This window comes from Coffea arabica, chromosome 2e (genome assembly GCF_036785885.1).
Source record: "Coffea arabica cultivar ET-39 chromosome 2e, Coffea Arabica ET-39 HiFi, whole genome shotgun sequence".
Lineage (NCBI taxonomy): Eukaryota > Viridiplantae > Streptophyta > Magnoliopsida > Gentianales > Rubiaceae > Coffea > Coffea arabica.
In genome coordinates this window covers 177,144-204,958 of record NC_092313.1, presented here as the reverse complement: position 1 = coordinate 204,958, position 27,815 = coordinate 177,144, and the positions used below count along the sequence as shown (strand labels likewise).

The 27,815-nt window shown below is 38.8% G+C and overlaps 6 protein-coding genes across 8 annotated transcripts; 2 read left to right on the top strand and 4 right to left on the bottom strand.

Moving 5' to 3' along the window:
- Positions 1 to 419: 419 nt before the first annotated feature.
- LOC113729790 (inositol-tetrakisphosphate 1-kinase 1) lies at positions 420 to 2,228 on the bottom strand. Its single transcript, XM_027254029.2, has one exon. The coding sequence runs from the start codon at positions 1,986 to 1,988 to the stop codon at positions 888 to 890; it is 1,101 nt and encodes a 366-aa protein (XP_027109830.1). The 5' UTR covers positions 1,989 to 2,228; the 3' UTR covers positions 420 to 887.
- A 1,589-nt stretch (positions 2,229 to 3,817) lies between these two features.
- On the bottom strand, positions 3,818 to 9,741 carry LOC113729791 (uncharacterized). Of its 2 annotated transcripts, none has more exons than XM_027254030.2 (6): positions 9,075 to 9,741; positions 8,385 to 8,526; positions 7,761 to 7,876; positions 6,122 to 6,310; positions 5,402 to 5,544; positions 3,818 to 4,212 (listed from the first exon to the last, which is right to left on the bottom strand). In XM_027254030.2, the coding sequence occupies exons 1-6, from the start codon at positions 9,314 to 9,316 to the stop codon at positions 4,031 to 4,033; spliced, it is 1,014 nt and encodes a 337-aa protein (XP_027109831.1). In that variant the 5' UTR covers positions 9,317 to 9,741; the 3' UTR covers positions 3,818 to 4,030. The 2 variants fall into 2 exon arrangements, with proteins under 2 accessions (XP_027109831.1, XP_071934032.1); XM_072077931.1 differs by lacking the exon at positions 9,075 to 9,741 and adding an exon at positions 8,784 to 9,015.
- A 137-nt stretch (positions 9,742 to 9,878) lies between these two features.
- On the bottom strand, positions 9,879 to 11,280 carry LOC113729792 (uncharacterized). The gene is made up of 2 exons (XM_027254031.2): positions 10,906 to 11,280; positions 9,879 to 10,220 (listed from the first exon to the last, which is right to left on the bottom strand). The coding sequence occupies exons 1-2, from the start codon at positions 11,100 to 11,102 to the stop codon at positions 10,097 to 10,099; spliced, it is 321 nt and encodes a 106-aa protein (XP_027109832.1). The 5' UTR covers positions 11,103 to 11,280; the 3' UTR covers positions 9,879 to 10,096.
- Positions 11,281 to 14,567: 3,287 nt separating this feature from the next.
- On the top strand, positions 14,568 to 19,496 carry LOC113729786 (uncharacterized). 2 transcript variants are annotated; one of them, XM_072077929.1, is made up of 5 exons: positions 14,568 to 15,638; positions 15,953 to 16,215; positions 16,477 to 16,594; positions 18,270 to 18,478; positions 18,885 to 19,496. In XM_072077929.1, exons 1-5 carry the CDS (start codon positions 15,036 to 15,038, stop codon positions 19,264 to 19,266), a joined length of 1,575 nt encoding a protein of 524 aa, XP_071934030.1. In that variant the 5' UTR covers positions 14,568 to 15,035; the 3' UTR covers positions 19,267 to 19,496. The 2 variants fall into 2 exon arrangements, with proteins under 2 accessions (XP_071934030.1, XP_027109826.1); XM_027254025.2 differs by having other exon boundaries at positions 18,843 to 19,496.
- Positions 19,497 to 19,642: 146 nt separating this feature from the next.
- On the top strand, positions 19,643 to 25,784 carry LOC113729787 (putative gamma-glutamylcyclotransferase At3g02910). Its single transcript, XM_072077930.1, has one exon. The coding sequence runs from the start codon at positions 19,717 to 19,719 to the stop codon at positions 20,398 to 20,400; it is 684 nt and encodes a 227-aa protein (XP_071934031.1). The 5' UTR covers positions 19,643 to 19,716; the 3' UTR covers positions 20,401 to 25,784.
- On the bottom strand, positions 22,361 to 26,991 carry LOC113729788 (uncharacterized). The gene is made up of 5 exons (XM_027254027.2): positions 26,619 to 26,991; positions 25,646 to 25,781; positions 24,378 to 24,471; positions 22,963 to 23,043; positions 22,361 to 22,833 (listed from the first exon to the last, which is right to left on the bottom strand). Exons 1-5 carry the CDS (start codon positions 26,671 to 26,673, stop codon positions 22,699 to 22,701), a joined length of 501 nt encoding a protein of 166 aa, XP_027109828.2. The 5' UTR covers positions 26,674 to 26,991; the 3' UTR covers positions 22,361 to 22,698.
- Positions 26,992 to 27,815: the final 824 nt, after the last annotated feature.

The window sequence follows — 27,815 nt, the reverse complement described above, 5'->3', positions numbered from 1 at the left end:
CTTAACTTCACAAAAGAAATGCTCTGCCTGCCGCCTAGTTTTTCCACTTCCAATTTCTCCCTCGCGAAAATTACAATCTCTTTTTACTTATAATAATAATGCTCATTTGCCCGGCTGTTCTTCCGAGCACTAGTATCCGACGGGACCAATTCCAACATTAGTCGCAGCACTTCTTTTGTCGACCTGCGTAGTAGCAGCAGCAGCAGCAGCAGCAGCAGTTCAGAATGATATATATATATGTGTGTGCCCTTTGCTATTATTATTCTGTAAACATCCATCATAGTCAAGAAGCATCCAAAATTCAACCGCAACAAATCTAATAAGAAAGTACTACTGATATCCGTCACCAAGGTCTCACGACATGACATACAATCAAGTGAGAGGGATGTCAAACGGAAAGAAAAACGCTAAGATGGGTATGGGTGCAAATCAAAACGAGTTTAGATTAGATTCATTCCAACCATGATAGTACTGACACACAGACAGAATTCTAACAGCAGCCACACCTGATAATCAATCAATCAAATGTTGACCACACGAAGTTAAACAAACAAAAAAAAGGTAGTAGTCAATTCATGGACAACAAATGTCTCCAACCAACTGAAAACCTGTTGGTCCAACATATCTAGTACTATGAGTGGGATTTCAGGGGTCACCATGAAAATGAGGATTATTTATGTCAAAGGGTTTGAAGATCTTCCTCTGTTATTTAGCACTACTAGTCATTAGGAGAAAGTGAAGAGTGAGCAGCAGCGAGTAAAAATATTCAACAGCGCTAATAGCTTGCTAGTTAATAAAAGCATCCAGTCCAGTCCTTGTTGCTTTTGCTGCTGCTGCTCCTCTTCTCTTGTAACTGTAAAGCACTAGTACTTGTAGTAGAGTGGCAATTATTGTCGTTGTTTGCGGCGCAGAAGATCCAGAAAAAAGTCAGTTAAGACAGTCTCGTACGAGGGCATCTTAGCATAACCGGGAAAGTAGTTAATATCAATGACAAGGTACCGATTCCCAAACCGACCGTCCCTGATTACGTCGAAGTTGAAGAGATGCAAGTCCAAGGCATTCCTCAAGGCCTTGGCCAAGCGAGTAAGGAAACTCACCGGAGGCATTTGGGCTGCCTCCTCCTCCTGCAGCTGCTGCTCATCATTATTCTTAAAAGACGAAGAAGAAGGGGCGGCGGCGGCGGCGAGATTTGAAATCTGGGAAAAGGTCAACAAATTGTGGTGGGAGGCGCCCAATCCTCCCAATGGTTTGTCGTCGTCCATGAGGATGTCTGGTAAGGACCTCCGTTTGACACATTGCACGTAGTCCCCAACAACATAGACTTTGAAGACGACGCCGCCGTGGTTCACAAACTCCTGCAGTACAAATGGCGCCTCCTCCTCCTCCTCTAATTGCTTCAATCCTTGGTGATTGAAGACCAAGGACATCTGGTGAGAGCTGGCGGTCCCGTCGGCGAGCAAGGGCTTCGCGATCACCGGAAACTCGAGGGGGCTAGGCAATCCCTGTTCTCGGAGATGTTGGGAATCTGGGACCAATACCTGGTGAGGGATTCCGAAAGAGCAAGAAGAAGAAGAAGAAGAAGAAGAGGAGGAGTCGGATTCGTCGATTGGTTCCGGTAGGTGTAAGTCGCGGACGACTTGAAGCATGGAAAGGCGATCGTGGAGGCGGAGGACGGCGTCGGGAGGGTCGATGATGGGGACGTCAGGGTGGAGGGAAGAGAAGTGGCGGAGCTGTTGAGTCCAGTCGGGGCCGGATAACTTGTGAAGGAGGCAATCAAAAGGACCCTGGTGGGATAAGGGCTTGTGGAGGTCGATTGGAAGGAGATGGATGTGGCGTTGTTTGGCGAGATTGAGGAGAGAGGGCTGGATGAAGCTTTCCACTTTCTTTGGTGAAAGCGCGTAGCCTATGCGATATGTTGTTGGTGGCGGTGCTTCTCCTCCTGCTTCTTCTGCTCCTGCGGCGGCGGTAGGCGATGGACGACAATCCATGAGCAAATCGGAAATACTAGTAGTACAAACCCTACTCCACCCCACTCTGCGTGAAGTTCAGGTCACTGCTCCACTCCAACCAACCACATTCTCACAAATTATTATTGTGTAATTATATAATATTCGTACTAGTATCGAAGTTGAGCGCCATACCTCACCAGAGACTGGCACTCACTACAGTACTTATTATAGGCCGTGAGCGAGCCGCCGGTACCATATGTCCCTAATGTTCATTTGCACTGGTCAATTTCAAATGGCACGAACGATAATACTTCAATTACAACACTAATCAAAGAACATATATATATATATATATATATAAAACATCATGGTTTTCTTTTTGTGAAGAAATATGCGACCATGGGAGGATTAGAGATCAAAATCCCACCAACTCTGGCCATTTTGCCATGGAATTAAATTGAATTTGGGTGGATGAGTGAGAGGGCCATCACTAGAGCTGTTAGTTGAGCCGAATATTTGGCTGCCGAGCTCGCTCGACCAGGCGGATGAGCTTTGAAATGTGTTCGGATTCGGATTCGGCTTGATAAACGAGTCGAGCTTGCACGAGCTCGAGTGGACATGTGGCTCGAGCTCGTGCAAATTAACCCCAATAAAAATCTATAATTTTTAATTTTTATATTTTTGAATTGTGAAATGACATATGTACTCTTCCTTATCGAGCCTAATCGAGCTATTTGGATAACAAACGAGTCGGCCTTACTCGACTTGTTAATTAAACTAGCATATCTTGAGCTCGAGGTCGACTCGTTTATCATAATTAACGAGTCGAGTTCGAGTCTTATCGAGTCGAGCTAAATCGAACTTTCGACCTGCTCGTTCCACTTAATAGCTCTAGCCAGCACCCAACCAAATTCTTGATTCTCTTTGTCCGTTGTTCTTTTGTCTTTTCCCAACCGTCTTGCACTTGCGGTCGATCCGTTGAACCCCTCTCTAACCCAACTACCACCTTTCCAACCGTCACTGTTGATCTCACTCATCCGTCACTGTTAATCTCTCTCTCTCTCTCTCTCATTCTTATGATACTAACCACCGCTAAGTTTTAGCTCAGTGACCACTAAAAAGAGATTAAATCTCTCTTTGAACTGTAGGTTGGGGGATTCAAATCTCACCTGTAGTGAAAAAAATTCAAAAGAGGTGCAAGACCACTCCTTCGATTTAATCGGATTCGCAAACCTGCTAGCCGAATAGAATATGCATTGACACTTTCTTTTGCAGGGAGATTACTTACCAATCCAGCAATAGTTGAGCCGGGTAGCACCGCACCTTCTCTCACATGACTGAATAAATAAAATGGACGCTAATGCGTTACTAATTTAACTTTCCATGGGAATATTATTGCTACTCCAACGCTCAGTGTTGTGGCCGCAGCAGCAGCAACTATTTAAGATTTGAGCCGTGGCAGTTATTGTCTGCCGAGGAGTTCATACAGGTTAAAGCACGTTTCTTTGGCCACTGTTTTTTAAGTTCAAAGATTTGTGCTACGCCTTTCTTCCCCATTCCATTTATAAGCTCATCAGACCTCCTCTTTTACCACCACCAAAATACCAAACTTTGAATGATAAGTTCATCCAGTTATTCGTTTCAAACATGATCTTCAACAAGAACACCACACTCCAACCACATATTTGACCAATGACATATTCCCATGTTCATTAAATAAATTAAAAAAAAAAAAAAACGAATCTGACAAACTATCTACAGATTCAACAGTAAGACGACGGCCACTTTTTTCCAAATAACTATTCATCACAAAGAAATTCATGCAAAGAACTTGAAGAATTTTAAAATAAAAAAAAATGGACAAAGGATACAAGAATAATCAGAGAGAATCTTATGATCTTTCCCTTTTACTTTGTCTTACACCATCGACCGACACATACAGAGAGGCAATAGCAATCACGTAGTAGTAGACTTCACATGTGATAACATTATTATTTCAAAATTCAAAATTGGAGGAAGAGTACCACGTAGAAGTTACATTATGCACAACCCTCGGGCATGCATCGTCAGCAACAGAACTTTCAGGCACTCAATGACATCGAAATAACTGACGATAGCTTGTATTTGCGTGTTTTAGTAGAATTCTGGGGCTGAAATAACACCTCGGTGTTTGATCTAACAGTCGCTTCCTTCCACTCTGATGCAGAAGTCCCCTCACCACGGTAGTCACGAGAAGAGTACAGAACTTGAAGTTTTGAGTGAGCTGCATCAGGTGTAGAGATTAGCATGAGGAAATTGAAACTGCAGCACACAATAAACACTAGAGTTTGACATGTCAAAGTTCAGAAGTATTTAAAAACTAAACGGGCTGAGAATAATTCACTTAAACCTTGGATTAACTGACTCAAGCTTGTTGATTGCTTAGCTAATGGAGTTCCTTCCTATTCGGATATAGTTATTGTTATCAAGCTTCCCTATTTAAATATTGGGTTTTTAAGACAGCTCAAAAGTGATGCACACTATAGAAATTAACCCACAAAAAAATGTTTTGGCTTTCTGTCATAGTTTTTATGTGCAGGCTCCCGCCACTGCCATACTCCCAGGATTCACAAAACCACCATTATCCCATCAAATAATGGACCAACTAACCAAACTCCAGTTGTCTTCCCCATTAAAAACTGCTGTCTTCTCCAATTCAGAGAGAACCCAGGTCTTAGCCCATTCACTTCTAGTATCAGCAGACAAAAAATGATTACATGGTTTGTAAGTGCAACATTCCACACCAAGCAAGTTGTCGACCCCCATCTCCATTAATTCGTGGTAGTCATTACACATTCCACCATGAGATGTACTGCAATTTATTGACAGAACAACATAACTTGTAAACTATTCAAATTTTCTTCAAAATCATTTCGAGTTAATTTCCATAAATGCTTTCACTTTGAGTTATTCTCAACCCATGCTTAGAACATTTGCACACTGTAAACATTCCACGTATATCTTTTCTTAAATCTTTTACACACTATCCTCACGTATTTCAATGTGAAAGAACTAGATATTGTAATATCATCATTGGTTATTCCTCAGTGTTTTTACTCAAAGAATACTGAATGCAAGCTAGTGGCTAATAACTTGTAGGTGATGGCTGCTTTAATTGACTTGTTACCTCTATCTAAGAGGAGTATAAGTTTAGCTTGTCTTTTAAGAAACTTCATCAATACGAGAAAAGCAATTGTAGCTCATCCCATATGTAATTAAAATAACAATAATCAGCAATAAACAAAATGTGTCAGACTAAATATACAACAAAATGCTTCATGAAAATTAAACATCCTTAACGACTTTTTTAAGCAGTTACTGAAGCTGACTCCTGAGAAAAGAAATTATTCTACTGCTTCTCCAGAATTACTGTTCTCAAAGAAGATGCAACTACACAAAGGACTAGTAATTACCTAAACCCAACATGCTTGTTTTCTGGATAATAAGACTACCAACTTTTGATCTTTTAACATTCCTTAAAGCCTGAATATCGTCTTGCTTCCCTTTAAAGTCCAGAAATTCTCCAAAGAGAAACTTGTTGCCCTTGAGCTCCAACCTGCATGATTATAAAATCAACTTCATTCTCTATATCGATGAGACAAGCATTAAACCAGAAAGATAACATAAAGAGCTCATTTAAACGAAGAACACCAAAAGAAGTCTATCTTAGCTTCCACTCCCATCCCTCTCCCTCAGCAAATGGAACTTCATGAAGACATTCAACATGCAAATCTAGATCTCTTTAATTCTAGGCATTCAAAACCTTCACGCTACCCCACTCATTGGCTAAAAAGACAGGAAAAAGACCCAAAAAAGAAAAACCCCACCTAAATTCCTTTATTCTTTGTGGGTGGTTATAGCAAACCACCTGGATTTTACAATGACATCATTCGAGAAACTAAGCAGTGACAATTGGAAATTCGACTCTCCATTATCTGAGAAAAACTATAGTACACTTAAAACTCATCACAGAGACTAATACAGGACGTAACTTTTCAGTTGCAGTTGAAAGCTGCCACTGAAATGAACTTGGGTGATTGAAAGCAGGATTTCATGACAAGATAGCAATGTAGTCGGGAAAGAGATCTAAGAATGCATAAAAACAAGCAATTGAGGTAGAAATTAGAACAGACCTATCCCACATTGGAGCCGTGCCCAGGATAAAATCAAGTTTCTCATGTAATGACTCCTGCATTTCCTTTTTTCCGCCACCAAATGCACCCTTTATCCAACCCGATAGCATGTTCTTAGGCTCTGGCTTTAATTGTGTCCACTGGTCATATGTGATGACCTCAGAAGGAAATAAATTTGGATGAACAGTACTGCAAAGAAGATAAACAAAAACATTATTGTTTTGATAAGGCTAATAAAAGCAATATGCAAAGCAAAGCTTTGGATCTCAGTACACTCAAAACTACCACAAAATCATCATATATTGGATTAAATACACAAAATCCCCTTGCGGTTTTGCCGAAAATCAACTGGACACGTTATGGTTTCAAAAAGTCCACATAACCCTCTTATACTTTAAACTAACGTGAAATTTCACCTGTAACCTGTATATAACCTGCAAGTGATGTATTATTATTATTATTATTTAATATTTTTTCTTTTCTTTTAATTTTATTTTTGGTGCTCAAATTCTTTTGACTTAACTATCATGGGTATTTTTACAAATTTTATAACTTGTGAGTTAACTATCATGTGTGTTTTTATAAATTTTAAAACTTTTAAGACACTTTTAAAATTTTCAAAACTTATTCATCCTCCATCTTCTTTGCTCCCCATCCTCTACCTGCCACCACCACCAACTGCCAACATCTCCCCATCCTCTACCTGACACTTAAAATTTTCAAAACTCATTCATCTTCCATCTACCGCCACCTGTCACCACCACCCTCTCCTCCTCTCTCTCTCCCTCCCCACTTCCCCCTCCCTTCTCTTCCTCTCTCCCCTCCTTCCTCCTCTCCCCTCTTTCCCCCTCCCCTCTCCTTCCTCCCCTTCCCGCCCCACTCCCTCTTATCCCACTCTTCTTCCAATGGTAAGCAAATTAATAGAGAAGCCAAGCAAAAACAAGAAAGAAAATGAGAAGAAATACTAGTAGGAATGAGACATGGTGGCAATTACTACTCATTTAACCTATGAGCCACAACTATGCCCATGTAGTGGGACAGCAAAGTCCACATCCATATTCATTGCTCTGATCCAAGTATTTATGTAAGTCTATCCTGCTTACAACTCATCTATATATGATATGCTCCTCCACATTATTTGGTACTTTGGAGTGGGAACAACCAACATAGCACAAGATAAATAGTCAGAGCATGGCAACTAAGATGAGCAAAAAAATAAAATCAAGCTGTTATTCCATATAAAAATCAGTTTGTAGGTTTCCTCTTTCTAATCACCTGTTCTCAAAGACAATTGAGATAAAAATATAATAACTGGTAGTTCAGTAGAGTGTTACAGAAGAAAAGGTTCTTGTTTCATAAGTTACTAAAGTAACTGCATTTCCTGGTAACTTCCAAACACTTGTTCTGACTTTACATAAGGGAACTTGCAGTGAAACCCAAAGTACACAATGAAGTTTTTAGGACAATAAAACCACATTCAATACAATATACTTTTGGTGTAAAACATGCCTACAGATTCTTCAATTATAAGGAGGAAAAGAATTACAAGCAGGTAAAACCAATAGCTTAAGATTTCAACGTTCTACAGACACGCTTACAGCTAAGTGAGTCACCTTGAATTCAAAAGCTGAATGCTCACCAGAAATTGGGGTTAGGACATATGACTTTATAAGACAGATAACCTTCTGGAAGAGCAAGGCCCCTTTGTTCAAGATATGATTCAAGAATGGGAATCAGTTGTTTGGTTTCTGCTACCTGTTAAAAGTAGACATGTAGAAGAGCAATGTAAGAGATAAAAGCTAGCAAGAATAAGCAAATACGATGTTCTTCCATCCGATGACAGTAATGTTAATGGGTATAAGCCAGTAGAGAATGGTAAAAGAGAAAACTACAAGGGAAAGAAGGTAAACAAGAGAATTTGCTTTGTTATATTAGCATGCAGAACCAGAAATAAAGCACAACAAAACAAATAACTGCATATCACTCTCAGAGGTTTAGAGGTTTGTGGTGCAGAATTTGGTAATCAAGTAACAAAACTTAAATTTCAAAAATGTACAGAATGGCAAAGATTGAATAAGAGCCAAAATTAAAGTCAAGAAATCACTTTGGTTTCATCATGAAGTCAGGAAGCATCAATGCTTTTAAGGTTAGAATGATGTCAAAGAAAGATTTGTAAAACAAAGTGGAAAGACTTGAGTGAGAGAAAATGTAGTAGCAGTAGCAGTAGTAGTAGTAGTAGCAGTAAAATCCTAGTGTGGTTTACAGGATCCGGAAGACGCTGGTCCTGGGAGATGTGGTGCTTGTTATGTCCAGTGCCGGGTATGGCAGTGCAAATCCAGGCACCATCTTTGCTATCTATGGAGATCATTCCAGAGACATTCTTGATAGAAACGATCACTGCTTCCCTGCACCACCCACGGATAAATGTTAGACAGGCATTTGACCTTCTTGCATCCTTTTCACTATTTATCAGCACAATATTTTCACTTGGAATGAAGTTGTGCGTACGTGTAAATACATTCCCCAGTTTGACATACAATAACACTCCAGTAACTGATTATTCCTATTCAACTAGTACAAACAATACCACTAGAAGAAATCGATGCAATACTAAATTTTTTTTTTTTTTTTTTAAAGGAAAATAGGGGAAATTTTCCAATACGGGAGGAAGTGGCCGAAACTCGTGGTGTTGTCAGGAGGGCTTAACATTAACTTGACTAAGCAAATCGGCGATTATAAACCGAAACGTTCCTGGTGAATGTAATCGGCACCGCTTCTGCGTGCTAACCTAACAGAGATACAGAAATTTCTTTGCTTTTGGCTTTCCAGTTGGTCTAACAGCTGTCAGACAAAATTACTGAGTGCGGAAAACATGGCGGCTGGTTGGGTTTGGGGTTTGGGGTCTGCGTATGACTAAAAATAATTTGGCAAAGGGGGTAAAAAAAAAAAGCACCTCTTGGTGACGAGAACCATGTCGATACTCTGGCGGGTGGCGGCATCGGGGTCTGGGATCTGGAGTCCCACATAAGCTTTTCCTCCGTACAGCTTCTCGAGGCGATGGGCAACAGTAAAAAGGGCAGTAGCGTCCGAGGAGAAGGCATCGGCGTCCAGAATATCGGCGGCGTCGCCATCGTCGTAGAAGAAACGCTTCAGCAATCGGAAGATTATCAGACCACAAATCAACTCCACCCACATTTCTTTTCTAGTTTTTTTTATTAATTAATGATTTTTTATTTACTACTTTAAATAAGTGGAATATGTGAAGTTCTTGCCTAATTAAACCGTTGTGAATTGTTCTACCAATTCCGTCTTTACGTATTACCCGCTACTACTACAGTCAGTAGTAGCTTCTTTTTTTTTTTCTGTTTTATTTGATTGATTCTCGCCCCTTCGGCAGGAAGGAAATCCTTTGACTTGGTCCACCGAGCGTTGGCTCCCTTTCTTAAATCTTAATCAAGAAGATCCCCTACAAATTTTAACCTTCAAAAATCCTAATTTTGTTTTTGCTTTCATAAAGTCGGTATTTGAAGTTAGCAAGCCACCCTTCTTTTCTAAGTTCGTACAACAAAAAGAAACACGGCCACAGCCAAAAGGAGTCGAAGCAAGGTGAGCTCCTTTGAGGCGGAAGGTTGTTACTTGTTACTGCTAGAATGGTAGTGTATTATATATACTACATCATATCCTTGTTTCCTCGAACAGTTAGTGCTTCTTGGGTACTTCTTGGGCAGGGCTTAGATACAAGACAGCAGCCCCGGCCTTCAAAATGCAATATAGAGAGTTTATACAAAAGCAAGGGGGTTAATGTCCTTGACACGTTTTCACAGAAATCCTACACCAACTTCCCCACAGTTCAGCAGAGGTACAATACAAATGTTCCTTAAAGAAGAAAGCAAAGTCTCCAATTTCACATGAAAAGGTTGTTTATGTACGTACATACCCATGATGAATAACATACTAACTAGTACATCTCCAGTTTTAGTTATCATCATACGAGATATGGAAACTGGTAACACATCCAGATGCTTGCGGGTCTTCTGCTCCGCAGCAATCGTAAAACTTGGCAGCATAAGGAGGATCATCAGCTCCCAACTCGTAGTACCTTAACAGGATAAAAAGCAGTGGTTACCAACCAACCAACACACAAACTTGTAAAGCAGCTTTGAGCACAGAAAACCAACATACAAGGTGAGGCACCCCACAATAAAATACACAAGTGGGGTGGGGGAGCATCTTTCTCAAGACCAACCAACTCCACAAATAAAACTATAAAATTCAGTAGAGAACCACAGTCCTCGGGAAATATATGAATCTCATTCGTTGTGCAATCTTAACACTATAGGAAGGAAAGATCTTGTTATGGAGAGTCGACACCCACAGCCTTTGCAAGTGAAATGACCACCAACCAGTTTAGTAACCTGACTGGCTAGTCATAGCCTTTGAATAATAAATAAATGATACCGTTGATGTAATCACCGGCGGCAAGTCAGCATTGATGATAAATGTGCATCCTGTCAGAATTCTTAAGCCGCTGGAAGCGATAGGACCTCCCTCCCACCATACATATATATATATACATGAGAATATAACAACCGGCATATGCGCAAGGAAGAACATTTAAGAGCTACAGCTAGTTAAATAAGAAACGACGTCCCAATTTCAATTCATACATCATACTTGCTACTACTAGTAGTTTTTGGAAATGCAAAATGAGAAAGTAAAAGAAAAAAAAAAGCCGGTAAAAAAATGGAGGGAGGAATGAGGGAGAAGATAGAAACAGGACGTACCTTTTCTGATCGTCGTGACGACGACACACGAAGAAAGAAGGATGATATCGACATGAATTAGGGTTATTGGATTTTGGAGAGTAGCTGTGTCTGCACCGCTTGCAAGTCTTGCAATCCACCCCTACATCCTCCTCCTCCTCCTCCTCCTCCTCCTTGGTTTGCTTTTCTTCTTCGCCTTCTTTTGCTTTCTTATCCATTTCCCAGTCGATCGATCTGAGTCCTGCCTTTCGTTGATCGATTAATTAAAACTCTACGGCCTATCAATTGTATTTGTATCCGTCTCCCAGGCGTGGGTCTCTTCACTCTGTTGTTATTCTTCACCGTTGGTTGGGCCATAAAAAAAAAAACAAAAACCAAAAAAAAAGGCCGGGGGGGTGGGGACGGTCGTGTGGATTGGGAGGGAATGGGGCCGGGGTCCGGGGAGTGATTAAATTTATATCCTCTCTGCGTTGGCAACAATACCCGTAGCTTTTGAATTTCTTTCGTGGTGCTTATCATTTCAACAAACATATATGCATGGAGCGAAGAAAAAAACAAATATTTGCATGTAAAGGTGAATAATTTTGAACATTTTTACAGGTGCTTAAGAATGTCCACTGTTTGATTTAGCAATCCAGAATTTCAATTACAAATAAGTATGTAAATAAAAAATGTACATTGAAACGCAAATGCCAATATTTGTTCATTTTTAAATTATTTCCAATTTTCAGTAGACAAATTTTTTAATTTATTTTATTCAAAATTAAAAAAAATCAATATGAGAAGTTAATTAAGGAAGAAGTCCATGATCCAACCATCCTAATGTTCACTTAATAAATAATACAAAAAAAAAGTAGAAAAGAAACAAATGATGGTTTGTTTACTTGATTTACTTGTGATAGTCTAAGTAATAAAGAAGTTGAAAACTACTAATAGTTGACAATCTTTCTTGTGAAATCAACACCTAATGTCCCCTATAATCAGTAAACGATTTGTATACTTACAAAAAATGAGCCGTTTAGGTTTTTAAAGTTTGGTTTGAAGTGAAAGCCTCGTCAAAGTTCATGCAACATTTCTATTGACAATTATTGATTTTCCAGTGTATGGCTATTAGTCTAGCTAGAGCACAAAAGAATACAAAGCATGTCCTATCTACTTAGATGAGGCTAATAGTTTATATTTGAAAAATCATCACAAATGTTGTTATATGAGGTATCGTCGTTTTTTGCCTGGTGATTATAAATGGCATCATAAAAAAATAGCTATTTAACGGAGAAAGAGAATTTAGATAGCCTCTTAGGACTTTATCCGATGAAGAAATCCTCCTGATTTAACATTGTCATATTAACCAACATGCATTTGGGAAGGCTCCTGATTTTCTCCAAAGGAAGAAAAGAAAATGAACTTCCATATTTTTCGAACTTCCATATTGGAGCACTAACCAAATAAGACAACCTTGGTATTATGCATACTGTGAAGAACGTGTGCGAAACTTATGATTGGTACATTATCGAGTACCCCTTCAAAAATTAGGGATACTTGACAAGTTTGGGAGGATTTGAAAGAGATGGGATTGAAGGAAGAATTACGTCTACAACCAAGGAGGGAGGGGTACATCAAAAGTTATGCCACCTGCATGCTACACTTTATCACTTGTAAGGAAAAAACGTTTTCGCCAATTTTGCATCAAACATACCTCAGTGCAAAAGAAAAAATAATATGGTGGATTCTTATTTTTATTTTTAGTGTTTCATACTTTTAGTTGGGAACGAGCAATTGAGCAAGTTAAAGACGTACGGGATATGTTCATATAATGGGACAAATTGAGAAATCTCCGCTGAGGTTTTTAACACTTTCATTGACCTCTCTCGAGATTTTAGAAATTCTACTAATTAAAGAGATCAATCCAAGTAACAAATATACTATTAAAAAAATGTATGTTAAGGCGTGAGAAGGTAGTTTTATTTCATATGTGTTCTTTTTTAATTGTTTACAAGTTGTATCAATGAAGAATAAAACAAGGATAATTTCAAAAACCTCCCTTAAGATTTCTGACTATTTCACTGGTCTTCCTTTGAGTTTTAAAAATTATACTAACTTCTTTTGAGATTTATTATCTTGTAACATTTAGATCCAATTAATAATTCAAAAGTAATATTAGGAGAGAAAAATAATATGATTTCACCATTGCCCCATCATCTACTAAATTGTTTAATTAATCTAATACATGTCCAAACATTAAAGAAAACACTAGAATTTGCTGTTTATCAATAGGGATTAAATCACATATGACATCAAAAATTGTATATCATTCTATATATTTTATTTAATGTAGATCTAAATTGTTCTTTTCAATTACATATTCATTGTCAAACATGATTAACAACAAATACTCAAAAAAATCTATAATCAAAATACTACAAATAGTGAACTTTAATATCATAAAAATCTCAGCAACTAACCTTAATATGTTGCAATGTTTTTGAAACCTATCCCGCACCGTTCGATCAGACCGACTGAACTGTCGATCGGGCTGCTGGGCGGGTTAGGTTATGCCTTAAATCCAAAGGGATTAAAAAGTCACCCTCTCTTTTGTGCAAACCAGTTAGCCCCGATGGTCCAACCGCTCCGGCTAGTTCTTTGCCCTAAAAAATTTTAAATTTGCTCCATTAATCACATTTGATGACATTCCAGAAATAAACTTTACCAATTACCCATGCATAATTGTCTCCAATTAGTAAGGTATTAACAATTATTACCTTATTTCTACTCCTCATTCCCTTTCTCTCATTTAACTTGTGTTTAACATTTTATTGCATATAGTATATTAATTATGTTAATTCTTCAGTGCATTTCAATTGTTTGTCATTGCCTTCTATTTATTTTTATTCCTATCTTATAAACTACGTATCATATAATTTAGGAAAATTAAAAATGTAAAAAATTAAAGATGTAGATAATAATGTTATTCTATATTTCTTTTACCTTTTACTTATAAAAGTTATTCTTGAAATTCAAACAACTAATACATAAAAGATTAGAATAAGGATCAAAGTGATTATTTTTAACATTATTGTTGAAGTTTCTAATATTTATGATATATTTATGACGTTACAGGTTAATAACGGTTCACCTAGTGGTTTAATCAGTGATACTTAACGCAATCATTTTTTCGGACCAATGAACAGTCTGGGTTTCAAAACTCGATATGTTGACAGAAATATTTATGATGTTAAAGTTTGTTCTCTGTAATACTTTGGTTGCAAATTTTTTGATTATTTGTTGTTGATCACGTCTGACAATCGGTATATAATTGAAAAGAATAATTTGAATCTTGTATTAAGTGAAAATATAATGTGATATACTATTTTTTGATATTATATGTGATTTGATCTTTAATGATAAATAACAAATTTTAGTGTTTTTTTAAGGTGTGATTTGGTATTAAATTAATTAAATAGTGTAGCAGATGAGGGGCAATGATGAAATCATATAATCTTCTCTCTCCTAATATTATTTTTTAATTATCCATTGGATTTAAACGTTACAAGATAATTACCTCAGGGGAAGTTAGAATAATGTTTAAAACCTGGAGGGAGGCCAGTGAAATAGTCCAAAAACATCAGGGGAGGTTTCTGAAATTATCCCATAAAACAAATTGTAAAATTTAGGAGGTTATAAGCGAAGGAAAGGAGGAGGAGTAGGCGGCGGGCCGACGGCTTAGGAGGAGGAAGAAGGGTTAGGACCCAGCTTGTGTATATCGCTTTTGAAGATTAGAGTTAGATACACCAATATCATCCTATCTATAGTCTCTAGAGAGAGAGAGAGAGGATACACGTAATTGACCACCACCATCCTCCTCCGTCGTTGTTGTATACTTTGAGAGAGAGAGAGAGAAGGGGAAGCTAGGTAATTTTGGAGTGTTGGGGGGAGGAGGAGCTCCTTGGCTTGGCTCCGACGTGGTGGTCGTTCTCCCTCCCTCACTCCATCCTCTCTCTGTCTGTCTTTCTATAGTATAGTAGTCAAATATCGGAATCTCAGGATCAATCCTTCTCGAAACCTCCACCACTAGCCAGAAGCAAAGCAATCTATGTACTAGCAACTAAATAGTGGTAGTGAATAACTATACATTTTTTCTAGTGGAAAAAGATATGTCGTCGGTTTGTATCGTCCAACACCAACACCCCTTATCTATCATGAATTTCATGGCTGGGTCTCCTCCTCCACCAATTCCCCACTTGTCCAGGATCAAATCCTCCACCAATCCCCCTCTCTTTCCTCACCCCCTTCATTCTACCATCTCCACCTCTCCACTCACTCCTGCTCCTACTTTTTCTTTTCCCTTTTCCAGCTCTTCCTCCGCATCTTCTCTATTTTTCCCTTTCCCCGGCACCCCTACCTCTCCTCCTATTATTACTCCTCTTCCTTCTTCTTCTATGTCTACCTCCTTTTCAACTTCTTATTACTCTGACAATAATGGCTTTGCCTACCACCACCCTACTCCCACCACCACCAGGCTCTCCTCCTCCTCCTCCGACGATGGAAGTTCCGATGATTTTAGTCATACAACCACCCATTCCCAAACTGATTCCGACTCTGAAGATGATGATGATGACGATGACGACGACTCCCACGTTCCAATTCCTCAATGCCACCGCCGCCGCAGCTGCCACCACAATCTTCATGATTTCTCTCCTCATTCTCCTTCTTCTTTGCCCGACAGATGGGACGTCTTGGGTCTCGGCCAGGCCATGGTAACTTTCAACTCTTACTACTACCCCAATTCGCTTTCAATTACTGAACTACTGCTCTATTTATCTTCTGCCATCTCCAACAGCACTTGTTGCTCTGACTATCACACGTGCCCTTCCCCTATGTCTTTCTTCGTTGATTAGTTGTCAGTTGATGACACCCTTTTCCAATTCTCCTACTTCGTGCACCCTCCGTCCACTATTTGCCACTTTCACTGGAGCAAAACAATTTCGTCACCTTCTCTTTTCCTTTCCTTCTCTTTTCTTGTTTTGTTCGCAAAAGGAGAAATTCGTGGCGTGATCCTTTTTCTTCTTAGGTTGATTTTTCTGGCATGGTTGATGATGAATTCCTCGAGAGACTTGGACTGGAAAAGGGTACAAGGAAAGTTGTAAATCATGAGGAAAGGGGTAGAGTTTTACAGGCTATGGATGGATGCAGCTACAAGGCTGCAGCTGGTGGCTCTCTTTCCAATAGTCTGGTCGCCTTGGCCAGGCTTGGTGGTCTACCTGTTGGAGGCCCTTCCCTAAATGTAGCTATGGCAGGCAGTGTTGGAAGTGATCCGCTTGGTGGGTTTTACAGGTATATCATCCTTCATTGTCCTCACCCTTTTCTGTTAATTTTTCACCATACTTAAATATCCACGGGTTTTAATTATTGCTGAACTCTGTTAAATGAAAATTTCTAGCAATCTTTCCAAGAACATTGGAAATCCCTGGGCTCTTTCTCTCTCTCTCTCTCTCTCATTTTTTCACTTAAAAAGGTGCCTTTGTGGTGTATGTATTTCTGCAACACCAACATTTTTGTACTGCTTATTGTTTCTAATCTGGTTGCGTTGGATAGGTCAAAATTGAAACGAGCAAATGTGAGTTTCCTGTCGGCACCTGTTAATGAGGGAACTACTGGAACAGTTGTTGTTCTCACAACACCAGATGCCCAGCGTACAATGCTTGCTTATCAGGTACTTAATGGGTGCATAACCTTTTCAGGGAAGAAGTTTTTTGCATCAAGTTCAACCAGTGGTGGAGCTCCTTTTGTTTTGCTCACCATGAGTTCGTGTTTCACAAAAATTGATGCTTTTTGGAGTGGCCTAGTTCTTTTGCTTGAGATTTTGCATAAGCTGATTATAGAAAATAATCAGAATCAGCAAAAATCTTTGGTAGATTATGGATTTTGGCTTTTTTGGCTATTAAAAAATCTATAATCTAAGTGCAAAACCAAACCAAAACGTCAAAAAACTGATTATTGAAAATCTGAATCTATAATTAGCTAAAATAATCAATTGATAACAAGGCCAGTATTCTAGTGTTGGGTACTCGCATATCTGGTGATACTGAAGTTTTGGTTGCGTTGGTGGCCTTGTTATAAGATAGAATGTAGGCTCTGTTGCTCGATTAAAGTTAGCATGGTTGTATTTGAGGAATTGTGGTGGCAGCTAGGGGTGCAAATGAGCCGAGTCAAGCCGAACTTTGGCCTAGTCGAGCTGAGCCTCCAGTTAATTTTGTGAAGCTTGAACTCGAGCTCGAGCTCGACGAGCTCAAAATGTCAAGCTCGAGCTCGAGTTTAAAAAATAAAAAATAAAAATAATAAATTTATTTTTAAAAAAATAAAAAATAATTATTTATTTTTAAAAATGAATAAAATAATAATTTTTAATAAATAATAAAATATTAGGGATATATGTGTAATTTTACTATTAAAATAAAAAATAAAAAATATATATATAATTGAGCTCGCGAGCCGCTCGCGAGCCAACGAGCTTAATGTTTTTGAGCTCGAGCTCGATATTGACCTAGCTCGAGTCAAGCTCGTACTCGAGCCGCGAGCCGAACACCCCTAGTGGCAGCTTCCTGCGATCCTAACAGTGCTACGCGAGCGGCTCGATTCGTGAACACCCTTAGTGGCAGCTTCCTGCGATCCTAACAGTGCTACGGTCATGGCAGCTATGACTGATCAAAGAAAGTTTAATGCTTAGAAACTTCATTTACGTACTTTTTGACGTTTGTATTTTAGGTTTAACCAATTTCAAATTACATTAAATTGTTTTAGATGCTATTGTAGTCCCTACTGGAGAGTAGATAATGAGGTGACGGATTTGCTTCAAGGAAAAGCGCTTGATAAACTTGATGATTAGTTTTATGTAGTTATGATGATAATGACGAAAGGATGTAGCTTATCGATAACAGCTGGAGTTGGCGGCGCTGAAATGGTTTTATGGATATATATAGTACAAACAGCATTCTTTCCCATTTTTTTTTTTTTAAATATAGTTTGACATTTTGAATAACTAATTTCCACTGTGATGTTGTTGTGCATAATCTCACTGTCTACATGATGACTGGAGGCATTATCTCTCTGTCAACCACAACTTAGGCCCTATTCATTTGCAGATACGTTCTGCAGCAAATTTTTGTTTCTGGCTGTGAGTATAAAGCAGCATGCATCTTTTGATTAAATGGAGTGACCCTGTTGTTTTGGGTGGAATGATATTTGCACTGCCTTTATTCTCTCAAAAACCATTCTGCAGTTTTCAATGAAAATATATTGTATTTCGTGTTACGCACATTGTCAGGGTACTGCCCCTTTTTATTTTGCACATGTTCTTTTACTTAGACTCTCTTTGTTTGTGGTGACAGGGTACATCTTCCACCATTAGTTATGATTCCTCCTTGGCTAGCTCAATTTGCAAAACAGATGTGCTCATTGTTGAAGGATATCTATTTGAATTTCCTGATACAATCAAAACCATATCAAAAGCATGTGAGGTTGCCCGCAGCTTTGGTGCTTTAGTCGCTGTCACAGCATCAGATATTTCTTGCATTGAGAGACACTATGATGATTTTTGGTAAATATGGCATATGTTCTTCCCAGCCTCCTCCTCGTTTCTTATATGTCTTAGTATTGGAGTTTAGCATATAACAATTCTTTCAGAAGATTTGCTTTAGATTTTTGTACGGCTTCCCCTTCATACTCGAAGATCTATTTAATTAACTGTAGAGAAGCATTGAGCAGTACTAATTTACATAGGCCTCAAGTATTTGTCAGCTTGTTGTTCTTAAACTATTAGAGCTTGGAACCTGGTGCATTTAGGCGATGCTATGCAGCATACTCTGATCTTTCAAACCCAATTCCTAACGAGTAATTTGTGATTTGCTAATGAGGTGCTGTTTCTTTTTTTGGGGGGCGGGGGGGGGGGGGGGGCGGCCCAGGGACATCATGGCTAACTATGCTGACATCGTTTTTGCGAATAGCGATGAAGCCAGAGCTTTCTGTCACTTTTCCTCGAAGGAAAGCCCCGTTTCGGCTACAAGGTACCTAAGCCACTTTGTGCCTCTAGTATCGGTGACGGATGGACCAAGAGGATCTTATATTGGGGTGAAAGGGGAAGCAGTGTATATTCCTGCTCCTCCTTGCATGCCGCCGGTGGATACTTGTGGTGCGGGGGATGCTTATGCTTCAGGTATATTGTATGGTATACTGCGGGGAGTTTCGGATTTGAAAGGTATGGGTGGCTTTGCCGCTAAGGTGGCATCTGTAGTTGTTGGGCAACAAGGAACTCGGCTTAGGGTGCAAGATGCTGTGAAACTGGCCAAGTCTTTTGCATTGTGTCGGGAGAGCTCCTCCGCCATTTGATTTAGGTCGTCTGATGGTCTCAAGTTTGTGATATTATTAATTACTAGGGCACATATTCATTGTAGTAATTTGTAAGAATAGATTTGATTAGACAAAATGGGGGAACAGCACCACCATGTATGTGGTTTTCTCAGCTTCTAGGCTCTAGCTATTGTAGATCCAGTCAAATTCGTTGCTGTAACTTGTAATCAGAATCACAAGTTTATTAGCTAGCTGAAGTTGATGCCGAATACTTGCGTGAGAGAAAATGAAGCTTGATTTTGAAGTTGCAATTGCGTAAAGATACAAACAACCCAATCCACGCTCGACGCAGCATTTCATTTCGACGACGTCAGAGAGCAGACGCTGACAAAAAATAGACTCTTTTGTTTTTTCATTTCTCTCAATTCTCCCGACCGACTTCCCAGATCCAACCAAAGGGGAATTAGGGATTTTATTTGGAGGGTTGGAATGGGAGCAGCAGACAGTCTGGAAGAAATGGGCATGGGCAACCATTACTCCCTCCATAATGATAATACTTCTACTTGCAGCGGCAGCGGCAGCAGCAGCACCCTAATTTTCACCTACGGAACTCTCAAGCACGGTTTCTCCAATCACACCCTCTTACAAGACATGATGGCCTCCGGAGATGCCGCCTTCCTGGGCCTCTGCCGGACCGCCAACCAACTCCCTCTCGTCTGCGGGCCCTACAGAGTTCCCTTCCTGCTCAATTTTCACGGCCGCGGCCACCCTGTCTCCGGCGAGCTCTACTCCGTCTCCCCAAGGGCATTGGCCCGCATGGACGACTTGGAGGGCGTCACTCGCGGTCACTACGACAGGCTGCCCATCAGGGTCGTCCTCATCCACGAGGAGGAGGAGGAAGAGGAAGAGGAGGATCATGACCCCCTTCCCATAGAGGCCGAGGCCTACTACGCACACTCAACCTATGCGGAGGCGCTCTGGAAGAGGAACGGGGAGAAGGGATACCACTGCTACTCCGAGAAAGAGGCCAAAGGATACGTCAAGCGCAAAGACAGGCCCCAGCATCTCTCTTTCTTGGACCAAATTCAACTTTTTCTGTCTTCTCCTTCCCCTCCTCCTCCTGATTTACATCCAATTGCTGCTGCTGGTGTTGCTACTACTGCCTCCAAATAACTCTAGTAGAGTCTCCGTCCCCACCACCAGGTAGGCTTATCTTATAGCTAGTTTGTGAGTTGAGGATAGAAAAGAAAAGAAGAGAAAGGATAAGTTATGTGAGAAAAGAAAGAATAAAAAAAAAATTTGTAAGCTTCCATCAGTTTTCCTTCGCTTTCCGCCCGTTTTGGTCAGAAAATTTTTGCACTGTAGCAGCGCTTGGCTTCTTTTCAAGATCCGTTCGTTTCTTTTCTTTTCCGTCTCACTAAACTCTTCCAAACGTGAAAAGTTCACCTTTCCCTTCCTTTCTTTTCTATTCCTTTGAAATCTGAACTCCCAGACTAGCTAGGACGGTGAGGGACGGGGTATGGTATAGAGGGGATGATGTTTCTTCATCCTGATTTGTAATTCCACCAACCTTTTGCGTGCAGCTCTGTTTTGTTTGTCGCCCGTTCTTTGGCTGCGCCTTTTTTTTTTTTTTCGCATTTCCTCTTTATAGCTAGTTTGTTTTTTTCTATAACTTAATCTAATATAAGGAGTGGGGAAGGGGGATTCGATATGAGAGACTTCATCGAAGAAAGTCAATTAATACCGTCACATGTTTTGGCAAATTTTGGTGGAGGCCAAAGGCCCGGTGGCTCCCTCTTTATAGCTAGTTTGGGAGTTGAGATTACAATGGAATCGAAATGAAAGGTACATTTTCTTACGTTTGGACTTTCAGGTGAAACGGAAAAGAAAAGAAACAAACGGATTGTGAAGGATGCCAAGTGTTGCTACAGTGCAAATTTTTTACAAAACTTTTTTAAATTGTCCATTTTATCCTAACAAAACTATTGAATGAATTTTTATTGACAGATATGTTTAAAATCATTCTACTTTTTTCTAAAACTTCTAAACAATATTAAAATCTCTTCTTTTCTTTTCTAACTTGAACATCCAAACTAGCTATTAAGTGAATTTTAAGAATCGTAGAATTTTAAAGCATTGGGTCCATCAAGACAATAATGGCTTGTGGGTTAAAAGTTTATTGTTTTCCTTTTTTTTGTTCATGATATCTAATTCTAGATTTCCAACACATTGCGTTGTTGGACGATTTGTAACAACCTTATATGCAATTATGGTTTCGAAAAGCATGGTGTGATTTATAACAGTGATTGGAGTTGATTTCATCCAGATATTTTTCTTATTAAAAAAAAAATCTAATTTAAGATTTCCAAGGGGAGTTAGCGCCCAAAAGCCCTAATTAGAAAATAACAAAGAAACCAATAGTACAAAACACTCTAGCTCCCACTACTGTTGTTTCCCTTCTTTCAGTTCGAAGTGACGAAGATAGAAGGGGAACTTAAAGGAGGGTTTTGGGTTGTCAAAGGGGAAAGCAGTAAATTGCATCGTTCATACTATAAAAATCATAATGGTATCAACATCTGATAAAATAGAATGATTAGAAGGGTTACAACGGGTACTCAAGGTGATTCTTGCATCTGGGCATCCGTGTGACTGTTAATCCAGTCTTGAACGTCAGTTAGGGAGATTGAACAAAATATGTGCCGATTAATAGAAGTTGAGGTAAGTGGTGTATTATTTGTATATTTAGCTTTTTATACACTTTTCATGTACAATTTTTTTTTTTTTTCACTTGTAGGTTTAGATCATGCCACATATAACTTGAATTCAAATTTGAAAAGCAAATCATGTATACATGACATACATTCATAATTGCTAATATGAAAAAAAAATAAAAATCACTGCTCTGTTAGAGCATATAGAATTAATCCATTAAATAGTAGGCTACAAATTTGCTTAAAAGTAATGCATTATTTTTGTTGTAAGATTTTATAGTCAACCTGAATTTGGAAGGTTTAAGAGTCCACCTCCCTGTTACATCCATGATTCTACCGCATTAAGACAATAATTTCTGAAAGATAGGTTTGATTAAACTTAATTCTTCAAACAATTAAGACTTCCAGGCATAAGCTAGTAGTGGTCCTAAATTATTTTCCATGATGATATTCATACTGAAACACAATGTATAGGTCCCCAAAGTTTGAGAGACGTTTGAGCAATTAAGAAGTTACCAGCAGCCAATACCAACTAATAACTCTACTGCGTACCAGCCATTTCCTTATTATGGAACGGATGAAAGAAATCTCAAACAGAGAAAAGATCTTGGGTGAAAAACAAAGTGAGCAATGACAATAGGCTCCTCAAGCGCACAGAGTAATACTTCTAGAAATAGGCTTTGATAGGAAGAGTCCAATAGTTTCAGAAACAAGTTGAACTGGATACGGAAACCACTTCATCACACAACAAAGGCTGGCCTTACATTGTCGCTTCTTCAGGATCAGCCTCAATTGGCACCGGAGGCATGCTATTGCCACCTCTCAGCCGAGAAGAGACATTGTCAATAGCAGAATTAAGTTGACTTATCTTTTCATTTAATGTCTGCCTCGTTTTCTGCATCTCAAGAAAAAGAATACACCGATGGAAGGGGAGGATCAGAGGATAGAATTAGCGTTGCATAGTGAGAATTCAATCCTCAATCTACTGCAAGGCAATAAGCAGGAGGGTGCTACTAGTAAGTACCTCTAAACCTTCGTCATAGTAAATTGGTCGCTTTGCCCTACGGAAACCGTACTCGTCTTCATTCAAAAGCGATCTTCTTATCTGATCATATGGATAAAGGGGGACAAAATGACTAAAAGCAGAAGCGAAAAACAGTGTGGCACAGCCAAACTCGCAGGCACAAACAGATAGAAGGAGAACCACCCCACAAGGTGATTGGTTGACCACTCCATAGAAATGCCGCTAGGACTTTGAACAAGGTTACATACAAGGTTCAAGCACCTCCTAACTTTCAAATAGACAGAGCTAGCTAAGCAGCAAAGTTCTTTGTTCTAGATGTTCAAGCATGAGCTCCAAGAGCTGGTAATGATGAAGCTAGGAGAAATCGTAACCTGCCTACCATTAATAACATCTCAATGCAAGATAGTTAAATGCATCTATAAGACAGTAGAGAAACTAAACAAATAGGAAATGGAGGATTGTTTTGTTTTTGGGATATTATACCAACAAAAGAAATTTTGAAGTTGCAATGACCATTAATACCAAGTAGAAAAGTACTACAATTTCAATCACTAACAAAGCATTCATTGGATATTTTGAACTTCTCTAGCATTTCCTTTTCCTGCTTTACCTTGACATGTATGTCTTAGCATGAAGAGGTTTGAAAAACAATGCCAGACATCACTTATAATCCCAAGTTAATCCCTAGGATGCTTTAGACCTACTTTGTATCTAGAAATTTGTGAAACATTACTTAAAAAATACATTTTTTCCCTCCTTATCAAGTTCCATTTGATCATGAAAAGCTAACAGTTGAAGATGCAAAATGTGACCTAAGGAATATAATCACTATTAGTAGTTGTAAAATTCTTTTGCAATGAATCAAGAGATTTGGGTATATTAATGGTAAATCAACAAGCCAAAGCATAACCATTCCTGTATTACTAAATATGCTCATGTCAATTTTCTCGTCAGCTTTTCGTTTTTCCCTTCCATGGATTGTTCTTCTCTTATCTTTAATCTGATCAAGCAGCTTCTTCAATCTTGCAGCCAAAATTCCACACAGTTTATACATTTGGAAAAGCAAATGAATGATTACTAGCATCTCCTATCAACTCTGAAGCTAGAAAGTTACCGGCTACATACTATTTCAGTTCTATATCTACCAAGGATTGTCCTCCTATCCACAAACCACCAACCTCTTACCAATAGGCAAGGCAAGGATGGGCAGATAATCTCAATTAATAAAAATTGTCCCAACTAGTATCAGAATTGTAATATGTAGCAGAGTATTTAATTCAAGGACAATACAATCTTCCAATTGTTGACCAAAGAGTTACCAAGCAAACTTAATTATCAAAAGTATAAGAACTCAAGAACTTTTGTGGACGATACAGAAATGAGTTGTCTTAATGGAAAAAGAAAATTTATCTCACCTGGGGAGCAAAAACATATGCAAGTGTCCCAAAAATTGCACCTCCTAAAAGGAAACCAGCCACAAAATCACCACCACCTCCACCCCTACGATCACTGCACTTTGCAATCAAAAGGAGATTATGGCCACGGGTAAAGAGTGATGTTGGGAAAAGCAAAACCCAGCAGACAACTACAGGAAATGCAATGTGGATATAAAGACAGTAGTTAAAATAAAGCTCTCTTTGGAAGAATTTAGTCATCCAAGGACTAATTAACTATATGCATCTTGGCAAGAGACAAAGATAGATGTTTCATGGCTTCTCAGTTTTCCACATTATCCCACTATCTGTACTAGAGACAGAATCCCATTTTAAACTTAAAGTTGTGCTGAGCTGAATGTTTGACATGTGAGAATGTGTAGAACTAATATTACGAGGCCAAGAGGAATAGCTATAAAATTTTGGAAAATGATAAATGAGAATGCATCGAAAGTGGAAATGCACACACAGCTGGTGCATAACAAAATTTCCGTTCACAGGACACATATAAAAGTAAGACAAACCGGAGAACATTGCAAAAGTGCTTAAAAGCCTCTAAGAAAAAATTAGAGAGCTTGTATCTGGTAGAATACACAATGTTAAGCTCAACAGCAAAGAAACTGAAGAGCTTCTCATCTGAAAAATCTGTTATAGAACCACTGAATGACAGATATAACAAAGTCTCTGAGCTGTAGCAGAACATGCTTAAAGTTGCACCAGATTATTCATACAAGAGCTTAAAGACCACTGTGCTAGACTAATGCCAATATTCATACCTAGACAATACAAGAATACAGGTGGTATGCATTTATGACGCAGCACACATGTAATGAGAAGGTCACTCATTCATGCACTTGTTTGCTAAGGCCGTCAAACTAGCATGGTGGAATTCAAAAGCATTGTCAAGACAAACTTCTGGTAACGCAAATAAGAGAAGCCCAAACAATACTTACATATACAAAACAATGACAAACTTAACTTTCAAACATTGGGTGGAGAATTGAAGACTGTCCTACCGGTCTCACACTGAAAGACTGTCAAATTCAGTGTTATGTTTACCAAATAATACAAGAACAAGTTTTGGATTTTATAGTATTTATCTAGTTCCAAAGGACATTTTGGTGCATCAACTAAAAAGCAAAATATCAGAGAGAGAGAGAGAGAGAGGGAGAGTTGTCCTGGTAGCCAGTAAAAGATGAGGTAGTAGATAATGGAACCATATTTAGTTGTGGAGACAAGAATGAGCATACTTGTAGGTTGCATGAACAGTCCAATTGCGAGGAAGTCTCCGACGGCTGAAGTTCTTTTGGACTGTCAGAGTTGGTGTCTTGACCAAGGAAGAGGAGTTTGGGGACCAAAGTTGGTAGCCCTTGAGATGGTTTCCACCTGCAGCAGAATCAAGACTGTAAATGAGACAAGTTTTTGTAGTATGAAACAAGATCAAACCAGCTCTATTTTGAGTCCTGAGTTTTTTTCCCCTAATATCTGATGCTATTGCAAAGTTGCAATCTTGCATGTTATGGGGTTTTGGTTCCGCTTATTGCATAATGTGAATGGCTAATCTGTCAAATGGAGGTAAGGATTGATGCATATTTTTCTTCAAACAAAAAGCGAACAAAAAAGGGACAAGTCGGCTACATGCTTACAGACTTCAAAGGGGCGGATCAGAAGTTCCAAATTGTTTGCAAATTTGTAAAAACACTTGTTTTAAAACCTTTTGTCTATATTTCTCTTCAACTCCCAAACTAAAGAAATTAGTTTCTTTTCTTTCCTTTCCAAAACTCCCAAACAATACGGAAAGAAAATGATGTCTTTTTCTTTTCTAGCCTAAACTCCCAAACTATGCCTTGGGGGAAAAAAAGAAAACAAACAAAATAAGAGCTTCTGGCAGAAAACTGGAAATATGACGACGAAATCAAAACATTGTGGAAACCCTAGAAATTGTATGGCTGCGGAAACAGGAAAATATAATCAACTGCCGTGTGTCTCAATAGTAATGATGCTATTATCAACTGCAAAATTCGCGTTCGGCAAAGTTTTATTAAGGCAGTATCAAATGCACGAAATCAGCACCGGCTCGTAAGAAGAAATGGAAACAGATAAAAATGCACGAATAGTAATAATCATAATAATAAAATTGAATTTGGGGGTACTTTAGCAGTTTACCTGAAAGAAAAGCGGGAGCGTAATAAAATTGCATTTGGGGGTACTTTAGCAGTTTACCTGAAAGAAAAGAGGGAGCGATGCCGCCGGTGGCCATGCCGCCGATGAGTGTCATCGCTGAGGACTTGTGCGTGTTTGTATGGTACCTAGTAGGAATAAATATAGATATGAAATAGAAGGAGAACTGAAACCCAACCCAGCAGCTCAAACTCAACAGGACGAGGACGAGGACGAGGAAAGCTTAGCGCAACTATCTATGGGATTTACGTGGTACCCTCCGTCTCCAAATTACCGGATACCCCTCCCCCTATCGACCATCGTTGATTTCTTTTTTCTTATTTTTTTGAACTAATTAATTATCGACGAAGGAAAATTGCACAACTATGCATCGCCTTTGCACATAATCCTATCCATTTAAAATGATGCATTTTCACTCTTGATATGAAATTTAAAGGAAACATTCTTCAAATAAACAGAAGTCATGGCTCTAAATTTGTACGGGCATTTTCGTCACTTCATATTCAAAAAAACCAAAATAGTTTAGTAGACTAATCGAGGCTTCAAAAACAAAAACAAAACAAAAAAAAATCGAGATTTCAAAAAATTTGGTAACTACAGGTGCACTTTTTTTTTTTTTTTTTTGGGAAAAATGGTCATTTTAGTCCGTCAACTTTTTTTCTTAAACCAATTTCATCATTCATTCTTTTTTTTTTTCCCGAAACATTAGAAATTTTATATCATCACAAAACTATACAATTTTGGAGCAAGGGCTCCTATCTTTACAAAAGTGCATTTAGCACTATAGAGTGGCGTAGTTTCACTCCATGTCACAAAAATTCAAAAGAGCAATTTTGCTCAAATTGTAGCAAAGACTATAAGTATCTTCGTTCAAACTCACAAAAGAGCACATTCGAAACCATAAGGTCATTTTCTGGATATCCTCCATAATAGCAGCTATCTCTATATTATCCCCTTTTCCGGTTTGAATTTGGATCATCATCTTCTTGTTTTCAAACCGTATATTAATTTTATCACGTCCTTTCCCTGCTGCCTTGATCATGCATAATCTCACTGCCTCTGCCATGTCTTGATCTTTGTTCCTTGAATGTCTCTTTCTTTGAATCTCACTGCCTTGGGTCATCATTCATTGAATTTTATTTGGGTGTTTTTAGTCCCTAAATTTAAATTTATTAGAAATTTTCCGGCACAAAAGTAACCACCATATCAAAGCCTAGGTATTATAAGAATTACAAGTCA